The sequence below is a fragment of the Plasmodium gonderi genome (genome assembly GCF_002157705.1).
Source record: "Plasmodium gonderi DNA, contig: Chr11, whole genome shotgun sequence".
Taxonomy (NCBI): domain Eukaryota; phylum Apicomplexa; class Aconoidasida; order Haemosporida; family Plasmodiidae; genus Plasmodium; species Plasmodium gonderi.
This window is the reverse complement of record NW_021628936.1, coordinates 1237582-1263633: the sequence shown is the minus strand read 5'-3', so window position 1 is coordinate 1263633 and position 26052 is coordinate 1237582. Positions and strand designations below refer to the sequence as shown.

Sequence of the window (26052 nt, the reverse complement as noted above, 5' to 3'; positions counted from 1 at the left end):
AAGGCGATAAAATTAAGGTGATAGAATGAAAAAAAAATAAAAATGACCGATCCAATGGGGGGGGGTATATATCTCAAGGTGGAGAAAAATAAAAAAAATTTACTGCATAATGCTATATTTAATATGCAAATTGTAGATTCGATCGTTGAGCGCAAGCTCAAAAAAAAAAAAAAAAAAAAAAAAAAAAAAAAAAAAAATCCCTTTGCCTAATCTCCCCCCAATATTAGTCAGATATCAAAATTATTCAAGTGGCAGCATTAAGCATAAGCCCATATGCACTAATATGTGTTCATTAATTCAGTGAATATGTATATGTGAATATATGCATGGATGAATAGATTTACTAGTATGTTGCTCAAGGATGGAGAGGAAAAGGAAATGCATCATTTTTTGCTCCCGTAAATGTATACCCGAATGATGTAGAAGAAAAAAGTTGTTCGCAGTTTTCTAAATCTTAAAAAAAAAGGGCAGGGGGGGATTTACTCTTCTCTCACTCTTTTACATATTTACAAACATAAAATTATATATATACATATTATTATATGTACAATTACATTCTCGGTGCATATATATATATATATATATACATATACCTATATGAGGCATCATATATATATATATATGAGTCCTTTTCAACACCAGGATGAGAGAGAAAAAACGTCACAACATGACGTTGCTCTTACCCCCAAGCACAACTACGCGCAGACCGTCATTTAAACTATATAATTACATGTATGAAAAAATATACATATATATATATATATATATATCTATGTTCAAACTTCTGCACTTTATTGGAATAAAGGAATTACATTATTTGTTTCACATCTGGTTCTGGTTCAGCTTTTGAAACATGTACTAATCTTTTGCAGAATGCATTCATTCCTCTCCCTCATCGCTGCAGATTTTTACCACAAATAGGTTGTGCTTTTTCTTTTTTTTCTTCCAAAGAAGGGGCGGGGAAATTCATGGTGAACTAAAAAAAAAAAAAAAAAAAAATTTTTTTTTATAGTTTAAAAGAACGTTTATTGCAGGTATACGAAAAAATACACGAAACGGTTGAAATTCGAGAAAAAAATAATAAAATATAAATAAAAAAAAAAAAAAAAGTTTAAATAATCCAAAAGGTAAAAAAAAATTACTTTCCATATTTTTATGCATGAAAAAGGAAAATTGCTACAAAAATTTCTCAAATGAATAAAATTTGAAGAGGCTTAAATTATCATTCTTAAATGGAAGAAGTGAGGTGGTGGAAAAAAAAAAAAAAAGGGGAGAATAGAAAAAAAATAGAAGAAAAAAAAAAAAGATTGGTTGTAATATCGAACGTCCTATAAATTTAGATAAATACCCCAAACATCAGATTCCCACCTGCATCATTGAGAAGTGGTGAACACAATTTACGACTCTGAACATTCCAAAACACAAAGTTTGAAGGAGGAAGAAAAAATGACAAAAAGTTTTGCAAAACAGAAAAACAAACTGAAGAAGCTAAATAATTCTGGGGGCGGGAAAAATGGAGTAATTTTACTAAAGGGTAAGAAGAAAAAAACACAACGAGGAAATGGAATAATTAGAAAGAGGAACAACAACGGGTTCGGTAATTCAAACGATTCAAAGGAGAAATGTGTTCAGAAAAAAAATAATACAGCAGAAAAGAAGAATGTGAAAAAATTGCTACACAAAGAAAATATGGGAAAAAAAAAAACGCTTAAGACACAAAAACAAATAAGCGATAAAAATAAAAAAATAAAAAAAAAACGAGAGGGGGAAAAAAAGAACGAAGTTTTAAACGAAAAATGCAAAAAAATTATGAACGATGAAAATCTGTCAAAATCCAAAAAAAAAAAATTAATAAAAGAATACAAAAAAAAAGTTGTAGTAGAAAATTATGACTACTACAAAAAATTGAGAATACAATTAAATGATTTGCTACAGACAAAGGATAAAATGGAAAAAAAAAGACAAATAAACATTATCTATAATGACTTAAAAAAAGTCCAACTTGTAAAATTTTCTCGTACTAATTTAGGTTATCACATTATATCTTCTCTAATAATAAATGGAGATGAGGAAATCCAAAAAAAGTTATGGAAAAATCTGTGTGAACATTTTGCCGATATTAGCACTTTTAATTTTGTGTCTCTCATATTCCAGTGTTTTTATAAACACGCAAAGTGTGAAGATATAAAAAGAGATATATATCAATGGTTATTAAAAAACACGAAAACTTTTTTTACCAAATTTGCTTCCAGATTATGGCATGCCGTTTTTAAAAAACTCAAAATGGATATGAGAATGAGTATGACAAATCACCTGATTATGCCTAATAGTAACAACAACAATAATAAAATCATATGTGATTTAAAAACTATGTCAGTAGATATTTTGAAAAAAAGTACTAAAGAAATGTTCACCACATTTAGCGATGAAAATAAAACACTAATAAGTAAATACATTATTGAATTGATTGAAAATATTGTTGAAAAGGAATTGCTTTACAACATCGTTTCACATAATATACTCCTAACATCATGTGAAATTTTAAACGATCAAGATTTAGAAAATATAATGGAAATTATTCACCAAGGTTGTGAATATCTCATATCTTCCAATTTGGGAAATCAAGCATTAATTTATTTACTAGGCTATGCTACAAATAAACATAAAAAAAATTTAATAAAAATTTTAAAAAATGATATCCCTGAATTGTGTAAAAATAGTGTTAATTTTTTGTTAATAATTAGGTTACTAAAAATTACGGATGATACAAAATTGTTGAACGATTTTATTGTTAAAAAAATTGTAAATGATTTTGAAAATATATTCAATGATTACTATGGTTTTTATGTCATTCTAGAATTCTTCTATCACATAAATCAATTTAATGATGATAAATATTTTTACGTAGATTGGAAAAATATGATATACTCCAAGGCAATCAAAAGTATTAAGGACCCAGACAAACGAAAAAATGAAATCATACAACCTATTATTGATAACTTACAAATTCTTTTTCAAAATGAAAATAAACTAGCTTATTATGTAAAAGATAAGAGATATATTATACTTATATATGAATTCTTATCACACGCACAAAATGAGCAAGTCCTCAAAAACTTACTCTCTCTTATTGAACAAATTATTCTTGTATATAAAAATAAAGAAGACGTAAATATTAACTACAATTGTAAAAATATAAATGATTTGTTTTTAAAAATATTTAACAATTCTGCAAGTAATAAACTCCCAAGTAGACTAATAAATGATCTACCCTTTTATCAACACCTTTCAAATACCCTTCTCCCAGAATTGGAAATTATTTTGAAATCAGAATTAATCAAAACCTTTAACAATTTCTTCCTTTTCCTCAAACACAATGATACAAGTGAATATGAAAGAGTCCTTGCGAGGGCCAAGCAGATAGATAATAAGCAAATTTATGAAGAATTAAAAGCGATTCTCCCCAATTTAACTCATTTTGATAAGTATCTAGAGCTCGTCACCAGTAATGTACGGTCCTGAGAAAATTCACGCGCTCCTACTGTGTCGTCTTAGGAGTTGCGAATTCTACCCGTGTCTCAAGAATAACCCCCCACACACAAACCAAGCCAACGAGAAAGGGAAAGAGAAAAGTTTTTTAAGATTGAAAAGGTATTTAAAATTAGCAAGTAAACTTTGAGTACGTGGAATTAAAAAGCGGAAAAAAATTAAATTAAGTCGAGTCAAATTATGTCACGTCGAGTCAAGTCAAATTAAAGTTTGCATTTTTTTGTGGTTTCCATTTTTTCCCAATGTATGTGTACATGCATGTCTGCTCACGTGCGTATATACATATACATTTCTGTAAATTTAAAACAGAACTGTGTAATTTCTGTTCAGTTAAGCAATTCTCAAAACAAACATCAAACCGTTTTGCATGTTGTGATTATGGAAGCTGTTTACATCACCTTCTATGTGCGTTGCAGCTTTTACCATAAATATGACTCCCTTTTTTTTTTTTTTTTTTTTTTTTTCAATTTTAATCCCATTTATACAAACAAACGAATCATCAGTATCCATTTGGTAGCTGTTATTGTCTCCATTTATAGATTCTTACATACGTTACATATATTACAAAATATGTTGTAAAACATTTGCTTTAACAAAAATAATTACAACTATTGGTACTGAATTCTATAAAATAAATGTTATTCCAATGTGGTATAAGAAAATTCAATTCTTATCACTTACGCGTTAGGGTAGGTTAAATTAATTTCCTTCATCTCTTCCTTGTAACATAGGCATTCGCTCAACAACACTGTTACGGTAGCGAAAACAAAAAAACAAACATACCATGAACCTGCAAAATGGCACATTTTTTGTAAACATGTATAACAAAAATAGTAAGTTAACAAAAGTACACACAATAAAAGTCAGCTAGCTAAAATGAGATCTAGCAAAAAAAAAAAAAAAGTCTAAGGCGTAATGCCCAGTAGTAGTTTTACATGACACAGGAACCCCATAAGTGATGGAAGACAAAAACAAATGAATAATGTTATACGATACTACATAGTCCAAGCATTTTTTCGATCTTTTCACAATAACTTTTATGAAGTAAGACCTAAATGTTTGAAAAGGGAATTGTAAATATATCTTGCACAATGTTTACATTAACAAATATATGTTCATATACCTGAACGTGCAAGGCGAATTTACTTAGTGCTGAAAACACATACATATTTTTGCACACAAAGCATATATGATAAATTTTCATGTACATATCTGGCACATGTACTTATGCCTAGACACTTATATGTACACGGACATGTTGAACTCCTCATCGTCCACACACCCCACCTCCCCGAGAGGAGAAAAAAAAAAAAAAAATGTATGTTCTTTATCCTTACATTAAAAGGGAATTCAATATATTTATAAAAAATATACAAAACAGTGCATCGTCCCCACTAAAATACGATTCAGTATTAAAAATATAAAACAAGTTTCTAGAAAAACCAGCCAAAGTAAAAATGAAAAAAGTTGTTATACTAGAAACTGAATAGTACAACGATTGCAAGCATAACATTTGCCATAGGATAAAATGGACATTATTTTTTGGAGAATTCAAAATAAATGTTCCATTTTTTGGTCCAAAATATGATAACACTCCCATTTTTCAATCAAACACGAGTGTAAAAATGTGAAGAAAAGGTGTTACAATACATACACCGTGCGATGTATACAAAAGTTTTGTTTTTGCATGCTGAACAGTTTCAATGAACATACATAATTAGGAATAAAAATGAGTTAATGAAAAGTTTTACATGAAAAAATGAAAAAAAAAAAAAAAAAAAAATTAATATGCTTTATCTCACTACCTTTTTCCATGCACATTTCAATCTGATTTTCCACGCTCTTTGGTGAAACGATTTTCAATTTTTTATAACATAAGAAAACTTTTACATGACATTCGCAACACATGCAGAGAACGTGCATTGTCAAATTGGGTGATGCCCCAATGGGAGGGGGGGTATCTTTTTGGTTCCTACACAACTATATATTTTCTCTTCGTCTTTTTTTTTGTGCAATGCTCTATGTATATTACTCGTCTTATGATATTTCCCCCCTTTGCTATTACTATTTTATATATATTTTTTTTTTCATCCCTTTAGTCCATTTTTTTCTTGTCACACGTTTCGCACATTTCGTACGTTTCGTCTTTTTTTTTTTTTTTTTTTTTTTTTTTTTCCTTTCAAGCATATGTTTCTCCTCTTTTGCTTTCTTCATAAAATGAACGAATAATTCTACAGGCAAAATATCAAGCAAGGAATGTTCATAAAAAATAAATGCATTAAGTAGCATGTCGAGGTACAACAACATACCGTTAAAGTTTCACATTTCTCATTACTCATGTATCACACCTAAGTAGTGACCATACTTTGCTTTAGAGAAATCCCTCTCGTGATGTTTCAAAAATATGCAAAATGCGAATATTTTAAAAACTGTAATGTACGTGAGCCATGTGCACACATTTGTAGAATCGGTTATAGTGAGAGCAAAAAGGGAAGCACACATTTAAACACAAATGCAAACGCAGGCGTAGGTGGAGAGAGGAAAGTAATCTACATTAATTTATTCGATTAAATAAATTTATAACAAAATAATTCTTTTTTTTCAAACCAAAATTTTTGTAATCTTTCATGTTATGATGCACACGCAAATATGTGATCTTATAATGTGGTAAAAAAAAAAAAAAAAAAAAAGAAAAAAAGACCTGTTCATTCACAAACAACGTTTTGTACATCCCAGCTGTAACATACCAAGAGTAACCCTATATTAAAAAAAAAAAAAAAAAAAAAAAAAAAAAAAAAAGTATGTACCCTTTTTTTTTGTCACACATTTAAGGAACACTTATATTATTCTTCTCTGAGGCATGAAAAAATATTTTTATTCCAATACGTTTCCCTTAACAACGCATAAATGAGGTGAAAAGTTTTCTTAATTCCAAATCTTTTAATTTATTTATTCATTCATTCACCTATTGTCCATTTTATATATATATATTTTTTCGGCTTGGGGGAGGGGAATTATTTTCAATTTAGAGATATACAAAACTAGTTATTAAAACCATTGAAATATATTTCGCACACACTATAGTCCTATACAGATAATTTATCAACGTTCACCATTTATTGTGCATGAGAGCGCATATCTCGTGGTGATAAGTTCACAGGCAGTCCTAACAATTTCAGCTCATTGCGTGTAGAATATATTGTAAGACATTACAATATTATGTTTTTTTTTTTTTTTTTTTTTTTTTCCTGTTTCATACAAAGTATTATCTATTGTACCTTTTTTACTGTAATATTTTGTTAGTCTGTTTTATCAAGTAGACGAATTGGAAATATGTTAGAATTGATAGGGATAAGCAAAGATATAGGGGTATAACATGTTTTATAGAAAGAACACGTAAAGAAATGAAACGATTGTGTAATGATTATTTTGTAGAATTAATATAAAGAACTAAAAATGATATACCTTCTTTGTTCGATATTGTATACATGTATTTATATTTCTTAAAAAATCATAAACAAAAATTAAGCTGAATCTGGATTTTTTTTCCTTTTTTTTTTTTTTTTTTTTTTTTTTTGTAATGAAAAAGATTTGTGTTGTAAGTACACGACACATTGGTCCCTTTATTAGACTTATTCCTCTAGTCCTCTATTTCTTCAACCATTTAAGTGGTTAACAAGTTGTTTATTTTTGCTCACCTTTTTCTTACCATTTTTACCTTGTCTTTTTTCCCTAGCTTTGTTTTCCCAACATTTTTTATCTTGTCTTTTTTCCCTAGCTTTTTTTTCCCAACAATTTTTACCTTGCCCTTTTTTCCCTATCATTTTTTTCTGGGGGGAACAAATTTCAGCGCTTTTACATGTGCATATTTACCTGCACAACTTTTTATGCACAGAAAAAAAAAAAAAAAAAAAAAAAAAAAACTCTAAAGCAGACAAAAAAACAAAGCAAAACGAAATAAGCTAACGAAGGAATCCTCTTAAAAAATAATAAACAAAAAAAGGAAGATACATAAAAGTTCATCATGTTTCGCATCTCCATTTATACGAACTAAAAAACTTTAAACTCTCATTGTTAGCATTTCTACACTTAAGTTGTCATTTTTTTGTTTTTTTTTTGTTTTTTTTTTTTTTTTTTTTTTTTTTTTTTTTTTTTTTTTGGGATTTACTCTGTTACGATTTTTGTCTTTAATTTTTAAGTAAACATCAACATTGTTTTCTTCACAATCTAGTAACACACCATTTTATTGTACACATTTAGAATAAACGCACAACATTTCAATAAAAAAAATTGGTGTAACACATTTGTAAGTTTTGTTAAGTATATCCCTTTTTTTTGTATGAATATCATACAGCTGAAAGAAAGCATCAAGTGGAAGAAACAACTCTTGGATGGTAGAAAGGGAGTTCACATCAGGAATCTCCAGAGAGAATACTAACAGGTGATCATACCTATACGAATGTGCTCACAAATAAGTGGATGTCTAGAAACAGCTTTACAATGTACCTACATTCAGTTGACATAGATTAACGGATAAAAAAAAAAAAAAAAAAAAAAAAAAAAATATTTATAAAGTGCTATGTTTTATGCAACATATAGGTATACGTATATATATGTATATATATATATATATGTATTTTTTATTTCCGTTTTTTCTCAGATTATACATGCAACAAATCCTCCCCATCCACCCTCAATATCCCATGAAACATATGTCTTTCTCGAAAAAAAACATCACGTACACACACATGATTTATTGCAAATACTAGGAACACAGTGTGTAAGAAATCTGGATGCACCAAATTTTCTTCCCCTCACACACGAATACGGCTAAAGATAACACACTCTTCATAATTGTAAAAAAATACAAAAACAACGCACAGCTAATTTACTGAACAAGCGCTCACTTAACAGAAGTTTTAATTAGAGAAAAAGAAGAAGGAAAAAAAAAAAAAAAAAAAAATACGATGGAACGAAAGCAGTGCAAACTTTTTTTTAGAAACTGCTGTAAAGAGGAAAATGTCACTTCCATAGAAAATAACCATCAGACAAACGAGCACAATGAAGTATACTACATAAGTGAGAACAAAGAAATGCATGAACAAGTTGAAGAAAGGCCAATAATAAATGTAAAGGGTGACCAACCAGTATTTAACATTCCTGTTTATCAAGATAAATATATTAGAGACAGAATAATTGAAACACCGAAATATGAAATTCAAGATGTTATACAACCAAAACAGTACACACAAGAAACGAAGCATGATTTACCAACAGTTGAATTATTATATAAAGAAAGAAAAGTGAATGTATCTCAAGAAAAAATAAAAGAAACACCAGTAGAAGTGGATATGCCTATAGGATATACTCCAATATTTTCACCCATATGGGATGTAAGAGAAATCCCTAGGGTCATACCAAAATATGAAGGACAACAAAAGGTAATAGAAGTTGAAATTCCTCAAATAAAATATATTGACAAATTTGTAGAAAAAGAAATTATTGTTGATGTAAAGGAAAAAATTATTCCGAAAATTACACAAGTTGAAAAACAAGTGGATATAGTCAAATATGAATGGAAAGAAAAGTATCAGGATGTTCCTGTCTGTAAATATGTTCCAAAGATAGATGTTGAGTTGGATTGTCCTCCCCCTCTTATAGTTCCTTATCCAGAAGTTCATTTTCAAAATATGTCTCAGGTTATGAACCCTAACCAAAGAGCTGCGGATATCCCACCTGAGCTGCTTCTAAGAAATAGTTCCCTGTTCAACAATGCATTTACGGCAGATGCTGAACCCACTGGCATTGCTCATAACAGCTGGAATAACTACGTAGGTGATAACTGCGAGGGTAATAACTACGAAGGTGATAACTACCACAGGAATGACTTCCACAGGAATAACTACGACCGGAATAACTATGACAGTGGCAAGTATGACAAAAACAACTATCACCACGAACGTGGTTATAAGTATGGAAATTCCCCATGCACTTCAAACATGCACGTAGGAACCTCTGTTAAGAAGTCCTTACTAGACGCTGTGAGACTGAATTCAAAAAACAGCAGAAAGGATAAGCAACAGAGAGAATCACAAACAATGACATATACGGAATTAAAGAAGAAAAGAAATAATAACAATTGGCCTTTTTGCACTTTTAAAAATTGTAATGATTTAGAAAAACAAAAACATTTGGAAGATATCGATCCTCAAACTGGCTATCCCTTGTCAATGCCTAAAGACTTTGCTGCATTTTTTAAAGATGATTTAAATACAGTTAAGAAACAATTGGGAGAAAAAAATGATACAAAATCAACTATATCTAGTAACCTTATTGAAAAAAGTCCTGTCAATCCTACAATTGAATATTTAGGGAAAATTGACAAGCCACCAATTGATGGAGGGAAATTAGATTCTATATCATTCAAATTACATGCTATTGAAGTGCATCAATTCATTCCTGTACCAAGTCTACCCAAGCCCAAATTCTTAGATATAGTACCACCTGAACATGTTCAGAACAATGATATTTCATCTCTTCAAAATGTATTCGGACAAGTGCCAGAAGGGTGGGTCGACCCAAATATTACCGGATTCATTGCTCCTATGATGTACGACATATTACAAGGTAATGTCCAGCCTCAAAGTCCATTATTTAACAAACTCAGCATTGCAAAAGAAAATATTACTGGCTCCTATCCCTCCATGCACGTCCTTCGTAAAGAGGAAAGTAACAGCGGTAGCCGTGGAAGTGCAGATATAGGACAAAGCTCTGGAAATATACAGCATAGAGGAAGCAGTAACGGTAACTACATGCAGACGAATAATGAACCAGAAAATGAATCCACAAATAATATCATCAACTATAACACCAATTCTTCTCTCAATTATGTCAACGAAAATAACGAATCCTATGACACGCTAGTGAACTGACTGGTTGATGGATGGTTGGTTGACTGGTTGACTGGTTGACTGGTTGACTGTGTAACTGACTGAAAGGCCGACTGGCTGCTGTTTTTTTTTTTTTTTTTTTTTTTTTTTTTCTTTTCTTTATATTTCCTTTTGTTAAAAATGAAAAATTGTATAACAAAAATTTTATAAGACGATGCAGATAACTCACCATAATTTTCCCATTGTTCTTCATATGCCAAAAAAAAAAAAAAAAAAAAAAAAAAAGAAGGAAACAATAAACTCCTTATAATGACCCCAGTGATTTTATAATTATTTTTTCTACATATTGTGAAAATGTACATTCTCTGAATAATGAAGAATAATATGTGCGTTTATGTCCTTAATCAGGTTGGTGTATTATATTAGGACAATATTTTCTTATTTTATTTTTTTTTTTTTGTTCTACTTATAACATTTTTTTTTTTTTTTTTTTTTTTTTGTTAAATTATTTTGGCTAGACATGTTTTTCCAAGTAGTATATATTCTACAAAATATATAAAATATATAAAATACATAAAATACATAAAATACATAAAATACATAAAATATATAAAATACATAAAATACATAAAATACATAAAATACATAAAATACATAAAATAATAAATTATGAAATCCCTTTCGTTGAAATGGTACAAATAGGAAGTATAGTAGTAACCTGTTTTTTTTTTTTTTTCTTTCTACTTCTCATTTCATTTATTTATTTTCTTTTTAATACATCCTTCCTTTCCCAAGGACAAGGAAGAACGGACATAAAAATTTGTTAACCATTTGTGGTAGAGTTCCCCAAATTCCATTTTTAATTTTAATTTGAATTTTTGGAAAAGCCGGAACGAACAAACAAAACTTTTACTTAATGTTATGTTCCATAATAAGAGTCCTAGCTAACTTTCAAAGTCCCTTTTTTTTTTTTTTTTTTTTTCTTATTTTTACAAATATAAAACAACAACGAAAACTGTGTTCCCATTTTGGTTGAAAAAAAAAAAAAAGGTGTACATTCAGCGTGATCTAATTTTTTTTTTTTTTTTTTTTTGTTATATCACTGAGATAACAGGATTATATTTTACTCTCTCACTAAATACCCAACGCGTTCGCAGAAATGAAAAGAATCACAAGTTACCAAAAGCTAAAAAACAAAAATAAAAAAGGACTAACCAAAAAGTAGTAGCAAAAAAAAAAAAAAAAAGGACTAACCAAATAGTAGGAGTAAAAAAAAAAAAGAGAGAGAGCACACACTTCAAACATGTATAAGTATAGGACTCTACACATATAGTAGATAACAAAATCATTAAGAAATAATGTATGTAGACCTACACTTAAAATATTCTTCAAAGAAAAATGTCAAAGCATTGATATCGAAGGCACTTAATGTGGGCTTCAGCATAACTGCAATTGGTGTACAATACGAGGCAGATAATAGGAAAGTTTATTGTGAAAGTTTTAAGTTAGTGAATTGCTTAACATACAATAAGGATGTAGGTGTTGACCAGAAAATTAAAAGTTCTTCAGGAAATTATTTTATTGACCAACTTAATAATGAAGAAGAAATACGTGAACAGTTAGTGCAAATAAGTAGCAACCTTGAAGGAAATTACATCTTAGTAAATAGGTGTAATACACTAAGTCTTAAATATATGTGTGATGATTTCATATTACGTGACAAAAACCAAGTTAGTACAAAAGAAGAACTAAATAAATTAAATGAATACCTTATGAATGCCATCACAATTAGGAATTCCAATTTAAGCATGTTTCTATCGGAAAATACAAATAATTATGTACTCAAGAGATTAAATATAAAATATGAAGATGCAGTAAGGATTGATAATTATAACAAATTCATAAAAAATAATGACTTTGATTTAGTAGCAATTGAAATTAACACAGTAGAAGAAATTAATTATATCGCTACTAAATTAGATTGTGATATCATTTTTTTTAATATGAAAAAATCCTTTGTACAATTAAAAAAATCCGATATACAAACTGCATTAGATAGGGGAATATTTTTTGAAATATCTTCCATAACTTCAACAAATGAAGATTTTCAATATTATCCTACTGCTCTGAATATAAATAGCATATTTTCTACCATTCCTTTTAATAAAATCATTGTATCTTCAGGTGCTTTTAAAGAAAGTGAAGTAATAGAACCATTAAATTTGTTAAGACTTTTTTTTAACTTTAACAAATTTTCTTATAAAGATTTAATTGGTTCTATCACCACTGTCCCACTTACCTGTATACAAAGAGCATCTGTTCGGAAGTCATCTAATACTGCAGTATTTCACAAGTAGAAAAAAGGACGTTTACCATATTTCAAATGAGAAAAAAAAAAAAAATGGAAGAAAATTGTGACAAATAATATTGATTTTATTGGCCATACAGTTTGGGCCTGACCCGAACGACAGCCTTTTTTTTTTCATTCATTTCATTCATGTTATTCATTTTATTCATTTCACTCAATTTATTCATTTTATTCATTTCACTCAATTTATTCAGTTTTTTCTGTGCCAAGCAAGGGGAAAATTTTGTGCATATAGCAAAATTTTTACAACGCACACCCTTATGGGAAATCTCTAATTCTTTGTCTTCCCCTTTGAACTTGCTACTTATTTTTTTTTTTTTTTTTGCAAATTTTGTTCACGCACTGATCAAGTGAGGAAATATATTTTTATTTATTTTTACTCAAAAAAAATTTGTTCCTTAAAAAAGGTATGTATAACTTCTGCGTACAAAACTGCATTCCCCGTTTTTATCTGGCATGAGAGTGTGTATAATATATATATATATATATATATATGATCTGCATGTTGGTAAGAGACTTAAGATATATGCAAAGTTGTAAAAACAATAAACAACAGTGTGGAGGTTGTGGTATAGCACATACAAAACAGATTTTATGGAGATACGAAAAAGTGTCAATATTGATGAAAAAAAAAAAAAAAAAAAAAAAACTCCATAACAAGTTATCAAAATTGGAAATATTCTTCAAAGCAATATTTTGCAAATTCAAAGCAATATTTTGCAAATTCGAAACAATGTTTTGCAAATTAGAACGTATTTGACAAAAGGGGTTAGTAATTTTATCATGTACGATATGTTCTAAGTGACCCAGATTGCAAGGGTGGAGGAAAACTCGTTCTTATTCTTAAATTAGAATTATAAGCAAAACGATCACATTGTTCCAACCTCTTTTTTTTTAGTAGTAACATGAAAATGAAGAATATATATTTTTCTCAATTTTAAAAAAATCCTCATATATGATTATGTAGGTAGAGGGTATATTTGTGAATTTGCAAAAAATACGGGGAAAAAATGAAAAGGAAAGTTGAACAGAAAAAAATTACATAAATAAATATTGATTTTTTTTTTTTTTTTTTTTTTTTTTCATAAAACATTTTTTTTATATTTTTTCAGTATTTCTATTTTATAATGATTTTTTATTTTTTTCTGCAAATTTTCTTTTCGCTAAAAAGTCGACAGCTGCAGGATTCGAACCTGCGCAAGCAAAGCTCATTGGATTTCAAGTCCAACCCCTTAACCACTCGGGCAAACTGTCATTAAGAAAAAATTTTATTCACTACAACATATATGCAAATTTTTTAGCCAAAAAACTCATTTCTATAAACTATGTAATTAATGCTTCTTAGTTACTTTTGCTATTGTTTCCTTTTTTTTTTTTTTTTTTTTCCAAACTCTGTTTTCGCATTCTTTTCTCACATTTTTCAGAATTTTACGTATTGAAAATATCGCAATCGATAAGTTGTATCCTTTTTATTAACCCATTAAAATGTGCATAATGTATATGTGCATACATACTCATAGATGTACATTTTTATATACGCACGGTTCTTATCACATTATTCTAATCACATTATGCTTATCACACTTCATAGCCTGCGCACGCATATGTTCATATCGGGAATACGCATGTCCTGCTCCTCCTCTATTGACAAATGATTTTTCTTCAAATTTATTGTAATCTAAAGTTATCATGTAACATGTACTTAAACTTTTCTATTATATATTATTACCTATGGTGGCAAATTAATTCTCTCCTATGTACCATTGTAAAAAAACAACTGAGAGGGAAGTACTGTTTATATATAAACGAATCAAATCGAAGGAGATAACAAAAACAGAGTTGTGTGTGGTTTTTTTTTTTTTTTCTCTTTTTTGCACCTTGATATGTAGGTGTAATTGCAGTAATAACAAAATAAACGTGCTAAGTATATCTATACAAAGTGGAAAAACTTGTAAAAAATAATAACAACATCTGTTTGATCCATGAACCAAATATAAAATCATAGATCTATTGAGATATATATATATATATATATATATATATATATACGAATAAGAGCAAAGCGACACGAGCGAACGAAGGGACAAACTTCTAAAGTGCAATGGAATCCACAGCGAATAAAACGAAAAGGTAAAAAAAAAAATAAAGAGGAAATGCTGATCACATAACATTTTCAGCAAATTGCACGAGATGTTTTAAAAAAAAAAAAATAATGTCAAACGTAGGGATAGGAAAGTACACATATATATATATATATATATATAACTACCCATACATAGAAATACATAGAGGGATGTATTTTTTTTTTTTTTTCTTCCATCCCTTTTGTCCAACCCTTAGCAGAGACAACATTTTGTTTAAATATTTTTGCACAACACGCAGAATCATTTATTATTGATCTTTTTAAAAGTGGAAATATGAAATGTTTCGTGTATGGTAATGTTAATAGGTGTAGATTGTATGGAATTAAGAGAGGAAGAGGTATAGTGCAAGTAAGTAGTGTTTATGCTCGAAGTAGAGGGAAAATATTTCATCATGGATTTACATCTATTAGTAAAGAATCTAAGCATGAAGAGAAGGTAATATACAAAGAAAAGAGTAGGAAAAATGAGTCCAACGTGAATGGTAACTTCAGCATATGGAATAATCTGAATAGAGAAAATGAGAAGATCAACATACATGACAACACTGTTGAAGATTCTATACATGTGCAAAGACAAAAAGAGTTTTTACATAAATTTGATGAAGAAAACTGTGAACACGAGGAGAACAGTTCTGTCAAAATATTAAACAAAAATCATGTATCAGAAAATTCAGATTTTTTACTATGCAATGAGAAATATGTAAATTTTATTGAAAATTATAACGAGAAAAAAAATAAGGAAAAAAATATGGAAAAAACGAAGAAAAGCAACAGATTCAGTCAAACCCTTCCCTTTTCTTTAGAGGAAAATGAAAAAAGTCTTTGGGAAATTTTAAAGGAAAAAGAAGATTATATTAAAAATAAAAAAAAAGCAATAAATTATCAGAAGAAGTTAGATCACAAAGTCGATAGAGAATATGAAAAAATACAAAAAGAGGAAAAGTATGTTAAATCATCTAAAATGAAAGCAGCCCAAAAGAAAGCAGATCCTCTAAAGGCAAATAACCAGAGTCAACATAGCCAAAGATATAAACAAAAACAAAATGCCCATCGTCAGGAAGCATACGATGACATAGACAGATTCTTAACAGATGATAAAACTTATGTCAACCATATCAAGTCTTACGATGAGATATATACAGAATCAAGTGCCCATAATTATAAACACAGGGGGAAGGAAAAGCTAATTGATAATGAGGCCAAATCGGAACAATCTAGTCATATAAACCAAGATGAAATAAACAATTCGGATATGAACGACTTGAATATAAATAATATAATTTGTGAAGAACTAGAGAGAACTACTCTCTCATGTGATCTTAACCCGCGTTACACTGAAATGAGGAATAAAAAACTCTCAAGTGAATTTTTGATTAATGATTTGGAGGTTACTGGGGATTTCAATTCAGCAGCATGTCCGGGTAAAGACTCTCTTTTTGTGGATGAGGTGGACGACATCACTGCGAAGAAGTGCATCTCGAGGTTGCAGAGTTCGCGACAGTCTGATTCTGCACATGCGAGAAGCAGCAAAAAGGAGGATCAATTGGGAATTCGCAAACTTGCTTCATCTGCCGAACCCGCTGCATCTACTGAACCTGCCACATCTACTGAACCTGCCACATCTGCCGAACCTGCCACATCTGCCGAACCTGCCACATCTGCCGAACCTGCCACATCTGCCGAACCTGCCACATCTGCCGAACCTGCCACATCTGCCGAACCTGCCACATCTGCCGAACCCGCTGCATCTACTGAACGTGCCACATCTGCCGAACCTGCAACATCTGCCGAACCTGCAACATCTGCTGAGCGCGCGCTCATCGAGGTAACCCCAGCAGATGTCGTGGAGCAGCTGGGGGGCGAAAGCCTGAGCGCGATTATCGACGGAAATATAGACAACCTAATAATCCAAAGAGAAATAAAAAAGGAAAAAACAGGAATGGGGATATTAAGCGTGCTGTATAATAACATAGACAATTGTGATAACATAAACCTGAGCAGCGCTATGATTAAAATGTCGAAGGTATTGGATTCATACCAAAAGGGTTGTGTAACGAAAAACTACATGTATGTAAATATTTTAAAAAGAATAGAAGAAAAATTACCATCTTTTGAAATATCTAACCTTGTACAAATATTTTATGCATTTGTCAAAATTGAGCATTTTCCATATTTCTTTAACGATATAATATATTATATGAACATCAAATTAAAGCATGCAGAACCGAAACACATATGTAGCATTTTGTACACACTCAGTAACATCCTAATTGAAACGAATGAAAGTAGAAACTTTAAAATGAAGGTTATCGATATGGTAAAGACGGAGATAATAATATCCCCAAATCTGCAACTGAACGATGTAATTTCTTTACTTACATCTTTGTCAAAATTAAAGTATAAAGAAGTAAACATATATTATGAATTATCCAAAAAAATCGAACAGAATCTAGACCAACTGAACATTAGAAACGTGAGTAATATTTTATGGGCATTTAGTCACATTAATTATACTACTAATTTGATAAAAAGAGTAAAAAAAATTATTGAAAAAGATATACATAAAGCAAATTATGTAGATATAGTAAATATTATTTATTCTCTAACCAAGTTAAACGAATATGATGATTATTTATACACAGATATATTTTACAATGCAGTTAACGTATATTTACATCATATGAATGTAAAAAATCTATGTATCATTTTATGGTCTTACACATTTGCAGATGTACATAAGCCAGATTTGTACATAAATATATTAACAAAACTTAATGATAATATGAAACAAATTAGCACAAAAGATATTGTTTCCATTTTAACTTGTCTTAGTAGAATACAGTTTAATTATAAATACAAACACCTTTTTCTTTTCTTAAAAAATAAAGTGATAAAAAATTTATATGCATTTACTCCTCTACAACTTACAAACGTTATCTATCATTCTTCATTTCTAGAAATAAATGATCATAAGTTTTATTATTTAATAGTACAACAATTATTCCAAATCAGACATCTGTTGTATCTTGAAAATTTAACTCTCATTTTATATGCACTAAAAAATGTATGCTATTTAAATGTTCATAATTTAGATGTTTTTAAATTAATCTCTCATATTCTGCAAAATGTAAAGAAAAAGTATAAATTATTATGTGGAGAAGATTGTGTAAACATTATGCTTATTATCAATGATTTGATGAAATACACTCATCATGGATACCTTACAACTCCCACTCCTCACACCAATGCAATCAACACAAATCATGAAATCTCGTTAAAAAATCGTGAAGTAATATCTACCAATCCGATCCTTCACACCGATACAAATTTTTCGTCAGAGAAATATATTGACATATTTGATGATAATGTTAAACTTAACCAATTGCAGCATCCCTTCATGAGCAATAATGAAGAAGAAGTGTACCTACCACAAATTAACGATCTATTATATGAACAAATAAAACTACGTTTACATAACTTCTGGCAGTTAAACATAAAGGATGTAAACAATTTGTTAATCATTATGAGAGATCAAACTATGCATGATGATGTCATATTAAATATGATTATGAGACAAATTATTCCTATATTGCTAAAAAGTAGTAATATGGAATTTTTAATTTTCTTAAGTAATATTACAGCTAATAAATACATGAAATTTATAACTTTAACACATATGTCTCGAAGACCAAAGTTGATTAGTCTCTTTAAAAAAAAAATAAACTCTATAACTAGCTCAATATTAAATAATTATGAACAACAAGAAGATTATTACTCTTCAATTCCTTACATCAACAGTGCAAATTGTAGTGCTGAAGATACAACACATGGTTCCACAGGTATCACGTCATTTGAATCCGAAACTGAACCTACCAGAAAAAACGAGACAGACTTAACAGATATTCAAAATTTCCAAACAAAAATGAACACACAGAATAATGAGCGAAAAAATAGGAACTCCTTAAAAGACGAACAACTTAACCCAGATGTAGTGGAAAAAATCGAAATTGTAAAAAAAACATCAACTCATTTAATTTATGATATTCCAAAAAGGGTAACCAACACAACAGTAGATCTCAACAGCTGTGTTGCATTATGCTATGCATGTTTTAACATACACTATGAGGATGATAACATCCTTAAAATGTATGATATATTGGAACACATGATCGTAGAAGAGAAAAAACCTATCAATTCCTTCATGTTAATAAATTTCATATACATTTTGGCATTAACAAATAATAAAATGGAACTTGTTTCGAAGATCTCGCAAGAATACATGCACCACAGATATGCAAATGATATAGAGAAAAATTATTCACAAAAATCTGAATTGGAAAAAATGTCAATACCCACATCTAGCGAAGAGGAAAATGCATTTTTATCAAATTCTAGCCAGAAGAACCCAAGCACGAAAGATGAATTTTCAAGAAATCTCATTAAAAAAAAAAAAAAAAATTTAAACATATCTTTTAATTTGTTTTATGAGGAAAATGATAAATTACGGTTCTATGTTCAAAAGGGAGATGAAGAGACTTGTTTGATTCTGCTAAAATTGGTATACGTTAATATTTTACTGAATCAGTATAAATTTCTGTACAATATATTAAGCGAAATTTGTACTTATTCTGAACAGGTATATACGCACGAGTTTACTATGCTATCGAAACAAGTCTGTTATCATATTTACAATTTCGTGAATTTTTTTTCCAAAAATAAAGAACAGAAGTATCTTTGGAATAAGGTAGCACACAATGTGTACATCAATGATGAACATATTTATTTGGATTTGGATTTTGAACCTACAAACGTAAATATAGATATTATCACAGATGTAGATACGAGTCCGCAAGGTCATCATGACAATTTCAAGGAGAAAAATTCTGCCGAATTTACATATATGCAGATGAAAGAGGAAAGGTCCAGTACATCACCACAAAATGAAAAAATATCCAGATCGTTTGATAATAATCTGAAAATAGCCAAGTTCTTTTACTACATCCTAAACTATAACATGGAACACATGAATAACCGAAATGCCAATTCCTTTACTTCAAGAGAGGAGCGGAAAAAGATCAAGATGTTTCATTTTGATCATGTCATAAGTGATATCCTAAATTTTGTAAGTGTTATCAGTCTATCTTCCTCTCAGAACATGGTGTGTGTGTGTGTGTGTGTTAGCTAATGCTCTACCTCACACTCCTGTCTTTGACACATTTTTCATACATTTCATATAATACATGCAAATATGCCCATTCTCGTCACATCCACATGAACACATTTATTTTGCACCTCTCCACACCCCCTATCACAGCTGAACATACAATACAAGGGATCCTATACACATGAAAATATTTACAAAGTTTGCTGTGCCTTTCCCTACGAGAGACATTTGATAGACTTAATATCATATGAGGTAAAATCGAACCTGAAAAGCAAAAATTCTTTGGATGTGTTGTACATTATGATCGAACTTATTATTTTATTTTTTTTTTTTTTATCTCCTTAGGATGTTTTGTACCCCTCACACAGGCCGCTACTGTCAGCGGAATTGCGTCAGAAACAACTGGCCTTAAAGGGTAAAAAAGATCTGCTATCACTGTTTTACAGTTGACACATAAATAAAATACACACACATTTTCATCATTATATTAATGAGAAAAGGGGGGGGGGGGATATGTTGGATTACACATAAATTTTATCAATCATGATGAATTTGTGCAACTGAAAAAACTGAACACTTTTTTCTCTTTTCTCTTTTCTCTTTTCTCTTTTCTCGTTTTATCAATTTTTTTTTTTTTTTTAATGACGCAGGATGGACTGTACACACAATCAATTTTCGAGATTTATACAACAGCGTAAAAGACAAAAATGTTATTTGTTACATTTTCAATATTGTAAAGAAGATAAAAAGAGATTTACAAGAATTACCAGACAATGAGAAAAAAATGGAAGAAAAAAAATTCTGGGAAAACCTACAATATGCAAACATTTAGAGCTACTCGCAAAGAAGAAAAGAAGGAAAAAAACTTCCTTTCCCAAAAGTTATTCTTATATGTAAAAACGAATATTATAAGGGGGAAGCTCATAAAGCAAGTTTTTTCCTTATCACATATACGTACACATTTCTACTTTCGAGAACACGGCACCTCTACACACTACATATTTGTGGCATCTTCTAAATGAGACCATAATTAATGTAAATTATATAATTACATTTTTTTTTTTTTTCTAACGTTTTTTTTCGTAAAATTACAAAAATTTGTTTTCTTTTTTAAGACTTAAAAAATATTATTTTGAAAAAGAAAAAAAGGAAAATGTCCTTTCAATAAAAATTGCAACGACGAATATATTAACATCAATTAGTAACGTAATACATAGCAAAAAAAAAAAAAAAAAAAAGAAGGAAAAAGACAAAATGTCACATTCACGTGAGTGTTACATTTTTAATAATTACAATCCAATGTGTAATCTTGTTTAATGAAAAGATGAAATAATGGCTTATATAAAATGTGAAACAGAATAACGTGGATGAAATTCGATCTTGGTGGTGTACCAAACGACTAGCTAAAAAGAGATTTTTTTTTTTTTTTTTTTTTTTTAATTTTTTTAATTTATTTCCTGTTCATATTAAAAAGCGAATGTGCAAAATCTACTTAACATTATGTATCAATATGAACATGTAATATATTTTCAATGATTTTAAAAAATGTGTATGTAAAGCTTAAAACAGGGACATCAAAAATAAAATGGGACAATGTTTTTATTTTCCCCCGTTTCTATGTCATTTATATGTGCTGCGGCAAAGGAACAATGATGATGTAATGATTACATAGAAATTTCATGTAATCAAAAACAAAAAAAAACTGAGGGGGAGAATTGGTTATACCTAGGGTTACTAAACGTGTAGCACTTTGTGAAATAAACAGGTGTAGTATAAAAATAAGCAGGAAGTGCCTGTACTTGTTCATATAAAATTGGTGTTTATTTATAAAAAAAGAAAAAAAATTAAAAATAAAATTACGGTGGTTAATAATACAGAGAATTGAGGAATTTCACAAGTTTACATTAATGTATATATGTTTATATCATCACATATATAATACATGGTACACACGTGATTATGTAAATAAATTTCAACGTAAAAAACCAGACCCAAAACATCGCAACTTTGTCACTTTTAGAAATTCTGAGAAATATACTTTTTCTTCTTTCTTCCAGCATGGTTTTACACTTGTTTTAAATGGCTAAAATTTTAGTTTTCATTATTTTATTTTTTCCCTCGTTTACGTATTATAAAGTTGGTAAATCAGAGGCAGAGCCTCATGAATTTTTTGTTTTTTTTTTAGTATACAGTTTTTGGAGAAAAAAAAAAAAAAAGCCACTATATATAGCAAATTTGTAACGACCTGTGTTTTCATAAAGGTACTACCCGATATTATCATGTGTATACATATATTTTGTTCCATATATAATATATAAATATGGGATATTTTATGCATTTTACGTTTCTTAAGAATAATATAGTATATATATAACATATATAAAGTAACCTTTTATGAGCTATAAAAAAAAAAAAAAAAAAAAAAAAATTAGTTCAACTCAACCACAAGTTAATGTGAGACGAATAACCGATATGCTTTAATAAGGATTAATACATCAAATTTGTTCATTGCATCCTCAATATTTGTAAAAATGTCAATGTTTTATTTTGTTTTATTTTTTTTCCCTGTAACCTTTACGTCAATGGCTATGTAATTACGCTTCCAACAGGAGGAGTGCCAATTTTATATATACTTATACATTATGCATATATATTTTTAATTTCAATACCACTTTTTCTTATAACATTTTTGCAGGGGTGTATTTTTACTCTACTCATTTGTAGCACACTTGTAATACCATTTTCAACATAGGGCATTTGTGATGCATTTCATCTTCGCCCGCAGCACCAACTCATGAATAACCATAACGTTTGAAATAGAAGTAAATTCATAGGGAAATTTTTAATTTTTTTAAATAGGGCGATTTAATATAAAGCCAAAAAAAAAAAAAAAAAAAGTAGCATATATATATATACATACATACATATACATCGATATACATAACATTATACACTATATTATATTGTGAAGATATATATCATAAGTACACGTGTATATATATATATACTAAATAAGTACGCAGTAGGTGGAGATGTATCACACCCCATACCATCATTCGTGCATTCAGTGAGTTCTCACATGTATATGCACTTTTCGACTCAATTGAAAACCACAGTTTTATTTTTTTGAATACAATTGACATCCCGACTTCATGTTGCTTACGTTTCTACATTTTGTAAAAAATATTATCCTTTGAAAAAATATTTATTTTTAACACAGCAAAAAATATCATATAATTACATTTTATTATTTCCTATATTTATGTAGCACGCATGTATGTATACATATATGTACATATACATGTATTTATATTTGCATATCTGTTTGTTCCTCGCCGATCATTTTTAAAAAAAATTAACCACTTTCTGCATGACGCTTGAAAAAACAAATGAACCTGAAATAAATATAGAATTAATAAATATAAAACGTAGCAATATTTTTGTATATATCTTTTTGTCAATTCACGCATAACCGATTGCCAAGATTGACATTAAAACTGAATCATAATAAGCCACTTAAGGTTATATAATACGCCTAAAGTTAGGCCAATCCCTGTACACTCTCGCAGCCTGTGAGGCAGTTAAATAAAGGGCCATATATAAGAAGCAAAATGCAAGACGACAAAATAAACTCAAAAGATGAAATTTCATCAAGCTCCTCTTGTGAAGAAAATGACGAAAATAAAAATATTTTAAACCCTCCAAATAGGACAAAAATGAGCAAAGGGGAAAGAAGAGCCAGGAAAATGCTTGTGAAACTTGGTTTAAAGCCAGTATCCAATGTGCATAAAGTTATTATAAAAAAATCAGAAAAAATGATTTTTGCCGTATCCAATGTGGAAGTATATCAAGTCGAGGGGACTGAATCGTACGTCATATTTGGAGATGCTAAAACGGATGACATAACAAACTCGATTAACAGTAATATTTGAGCGTATGCATGTGTACATATATACGTGTGAACACAGACATGTGCATGTATATATACATATATATACATATATACATATGCATTTATTAGTTTTTTTTTTTTTTTTTTCCCCTTGTTTGGTGCTCATTTCGCACACATTTTTTACGTACACCTCGTTTCTTACACACAGTAGAGTTATCGTTATTTTTCCTCTCCTTTCTATTCATTGTCACACTATATTAACATGAGAAAATGCATAAATTCTTTTTCTCTGTTACATTACCATTGTCATGATTGCAGCCATGTTATTCTATAAGTGTTTTATATATATATATATATATATATATATATGTGCCTGTTTTTCAAATTCCTAACGCCCCTAGGTGGCTTATGTGTGTATCGGGAGTTTAGCAGAGTGAAATTTGATCATTCTCCTCTCTCCCCCAATATTTTACACAAAAAAAAGTATCCACAAAAATTTGCACAAATATATCGCTTTTCCCTTTTTTTTACCTTTTTCAACACAGGTCTTCTCCCGGATAGTTTACAGAAAGATTCTGATATGTTAGATGAACAGGAAGTAAATTTTGAAGAACCGGAAAAAATGGAACAAAAAGTTGAAGACTTAGATGAAGGTAAGTAATTTTTTTTTTTTTTTTTTTTTTTTTTATCCATTCATTATGATTACATATATATATCTTCCCTACCTGTACAATATATGTAGTTCAAACTGTACACTTACAGATTTACACTTTGATAAAAAAAAAAAAAAAAAAAATCGTTATGCAAGCTGTGCAAAGACACACGCCACACGGAACATATCCCGTTTTGCATATATAACTCAGCATGTGCAAAAATATATATAATGATTATGTGTTACGTTCAAATTGTTTTTACTTTTTCGTTTATAGGAAAAATAGGAGATGTTTCTACAGATGACATTGAGTTGATTATGTCGCAAACAAAATGTACTCGAGAAAGAGCAATTGAAGTGTTAAAGAAAAATAACAATGATTTAGTGGAGTCAATTATGGAGTTGAGTGGATAAACAATTTATTCAAAATCAGTCGTATGTACATAAATACACATGAACATGTTCATATACTATGAACATATGTTATGCACGCAGTATATGTATACATACGAATATATATGTATACATACGAATATATATGTATACATACTAATATATATGTATACATACTAATATATATGTACACATACTAATATATATGTATATATACTAATATATATGTACACATACTAATATATATGTATATATACTAATATATATGTATATATATGCATATATGTTTGTATATATTGTGTATACACCCCATCACCCGCGAATTTTTTTTTTTTTTCCTTTTTAATTTTGCTTCTTTTTTTACGAACCCAGTAAACTTTGGCATATTAGCACCCGTCCAAGTTTATATATATATATGTATACACACATATGTATAGCCATTAGCATATTACACCTCGTGCGTGCATGTTTTATGTCTGTTTAAATTCTCTTCTCCTTATCATCCCTGCCTTCATTTATATGCCATATGTATTGATCATGCTTATATAACTACATTTATGAATTACATTTTAATTTTCCCCAATTTTCCCTCGCTTGCGCTCTCTCTCTCTCTCTCTCCATTTTTTTTTTTTTTTTTTTTTAAATACTAAATTATGAAAACTTTTTCATCCAATAAACTTGCATATGTATATATGTATATATATAACCCCACCTAGCACATAAAATTGTGTAAATATTATGAAGTCCGACGAAAGTGAATAGATGAAATAGAGTCAATAAAATTCGTGTATCTTTTCTTGCACATTGGAAAATAAAAAAAAAAAAAAAAAAAAAAAAAAAGTTTCATGCTCAATTATTTCACATCTCTTTTTATAAGCACATAATTTTAACACTTTTTTCAAGATAATTTTTTTTTTCTTTTTTTTTTTTTACAACATCAACTGGGATAAATAATTGTCTAAATAAGGGGCAGGGACAGGAAAGTGTAATATATATTATCC

The 26052-nt window shown here is 29.3% G+C and overlaps 5 protein-coding genes and 1 non-coding gene across 6 annotated transcripts; 5 read left to right on the top strand and 1 right to left on the bottom strand.

Annotated features, from left to right (window-relative positions):
- Positions 1 to 1446: 1446 nt before the first annotated feature.
- PGO_112680 (hypothetical protein, conserved) lies at positions 1447 to 3522 on the top strand (the record flags this gene model as incomplete). The annotated part of the gene is made up of 1 exon (XM_028688604.1): positions 1447 to 3522. One exon carries the CDS (start codon positions 1447 to 1449, stop codon positions 3520 to 3522), a length of 2076 nt encoding a protein of 691 aa, XP_028544405.1.
- Positions 3523 to 8516: 4994 nt separating this feature from the next.
- On the top strand, positions 8517 to 10481 carry PGO_112670 (inner membrane complex protein 1j; the record flags this gene model as incomplete). The annotated part of the gene is made up of 1 exon (XM_028688603.1): positions 8517 to 10481. One exon carries the CDS (start codon positions 8517 to 8519, stop codon positions 10479 to 10481), a length of 1965 nt encoding a protein of 654 aa, XP_028544404.1.
- Positions 10482 to 11797: 1316 nt separating this feature from the next.
- Positions 11798 to 12796, top strand: PGO_112660 (hypothetical protein, conserved; the record flags this gene model as incomplete). Its single annotated transcript, XM_028688602.1, has 1 exon — positions 11798 to 12796. The coding sequence occupies one exon, from the start codon at positions 11798 to 11800 to the stop codon at positions 12794 to 12796; it is 999 nt and encodes a 332-aa protein (XP_028544403.1).
- Positions 12797 to 14001: 1205 nt separating this feature from the next.
- On the bottom strand, positions 14002 to 14061 carry PGO_112650. The gene has a single exon. It is a non-coding gene; the product is annotated as a tRNA-Ser (tRNA).
- Positions 14062 to 15224: 1163 nt separating this feature from the next.
- Positions 15225 to 20946, top strand: PGO_112640 (hypothetical protein, conserved; the record flags this gene model as incomplete). The annotated part of the gene is made up of 4 exons (XM_028688601.1): positions 15225 to 20072; positions 20265 to 20366; positions 20460 to 20529; positions 20765 to 20946. The coding sequence occupies 4 exons, from the start codon at positions 15225 to 15227 to the stop codon at positions 20944 to 20946; spliced, it is 5202 nt and encodes a 1733-aa protein (XP_028544402.1).
- A 2779-nt stretch (positions 20947 to 23725) lies between these two features.
- PGO_112630 (nascent polypeptide associated complex alpha chain) lies at positions 23726 to 25072 on the top strand (the record flags this gene model as incomplete). Its single annotated transcript, XM_028688600.1, has 3 exons — positions 23726 to 24035; positions 24552 to 24659; positions 24936 to 25072. 3 exons carry the CDS (start codon positions 23726 to 23728, stop codon positions 25070 to 25072), a joined length of 555 nt encoding a protein of 184 aa, XP_028544401.1.
- Between the last annotated feature and the right edge of the window lie 980 nt (positions 25073 to 26052).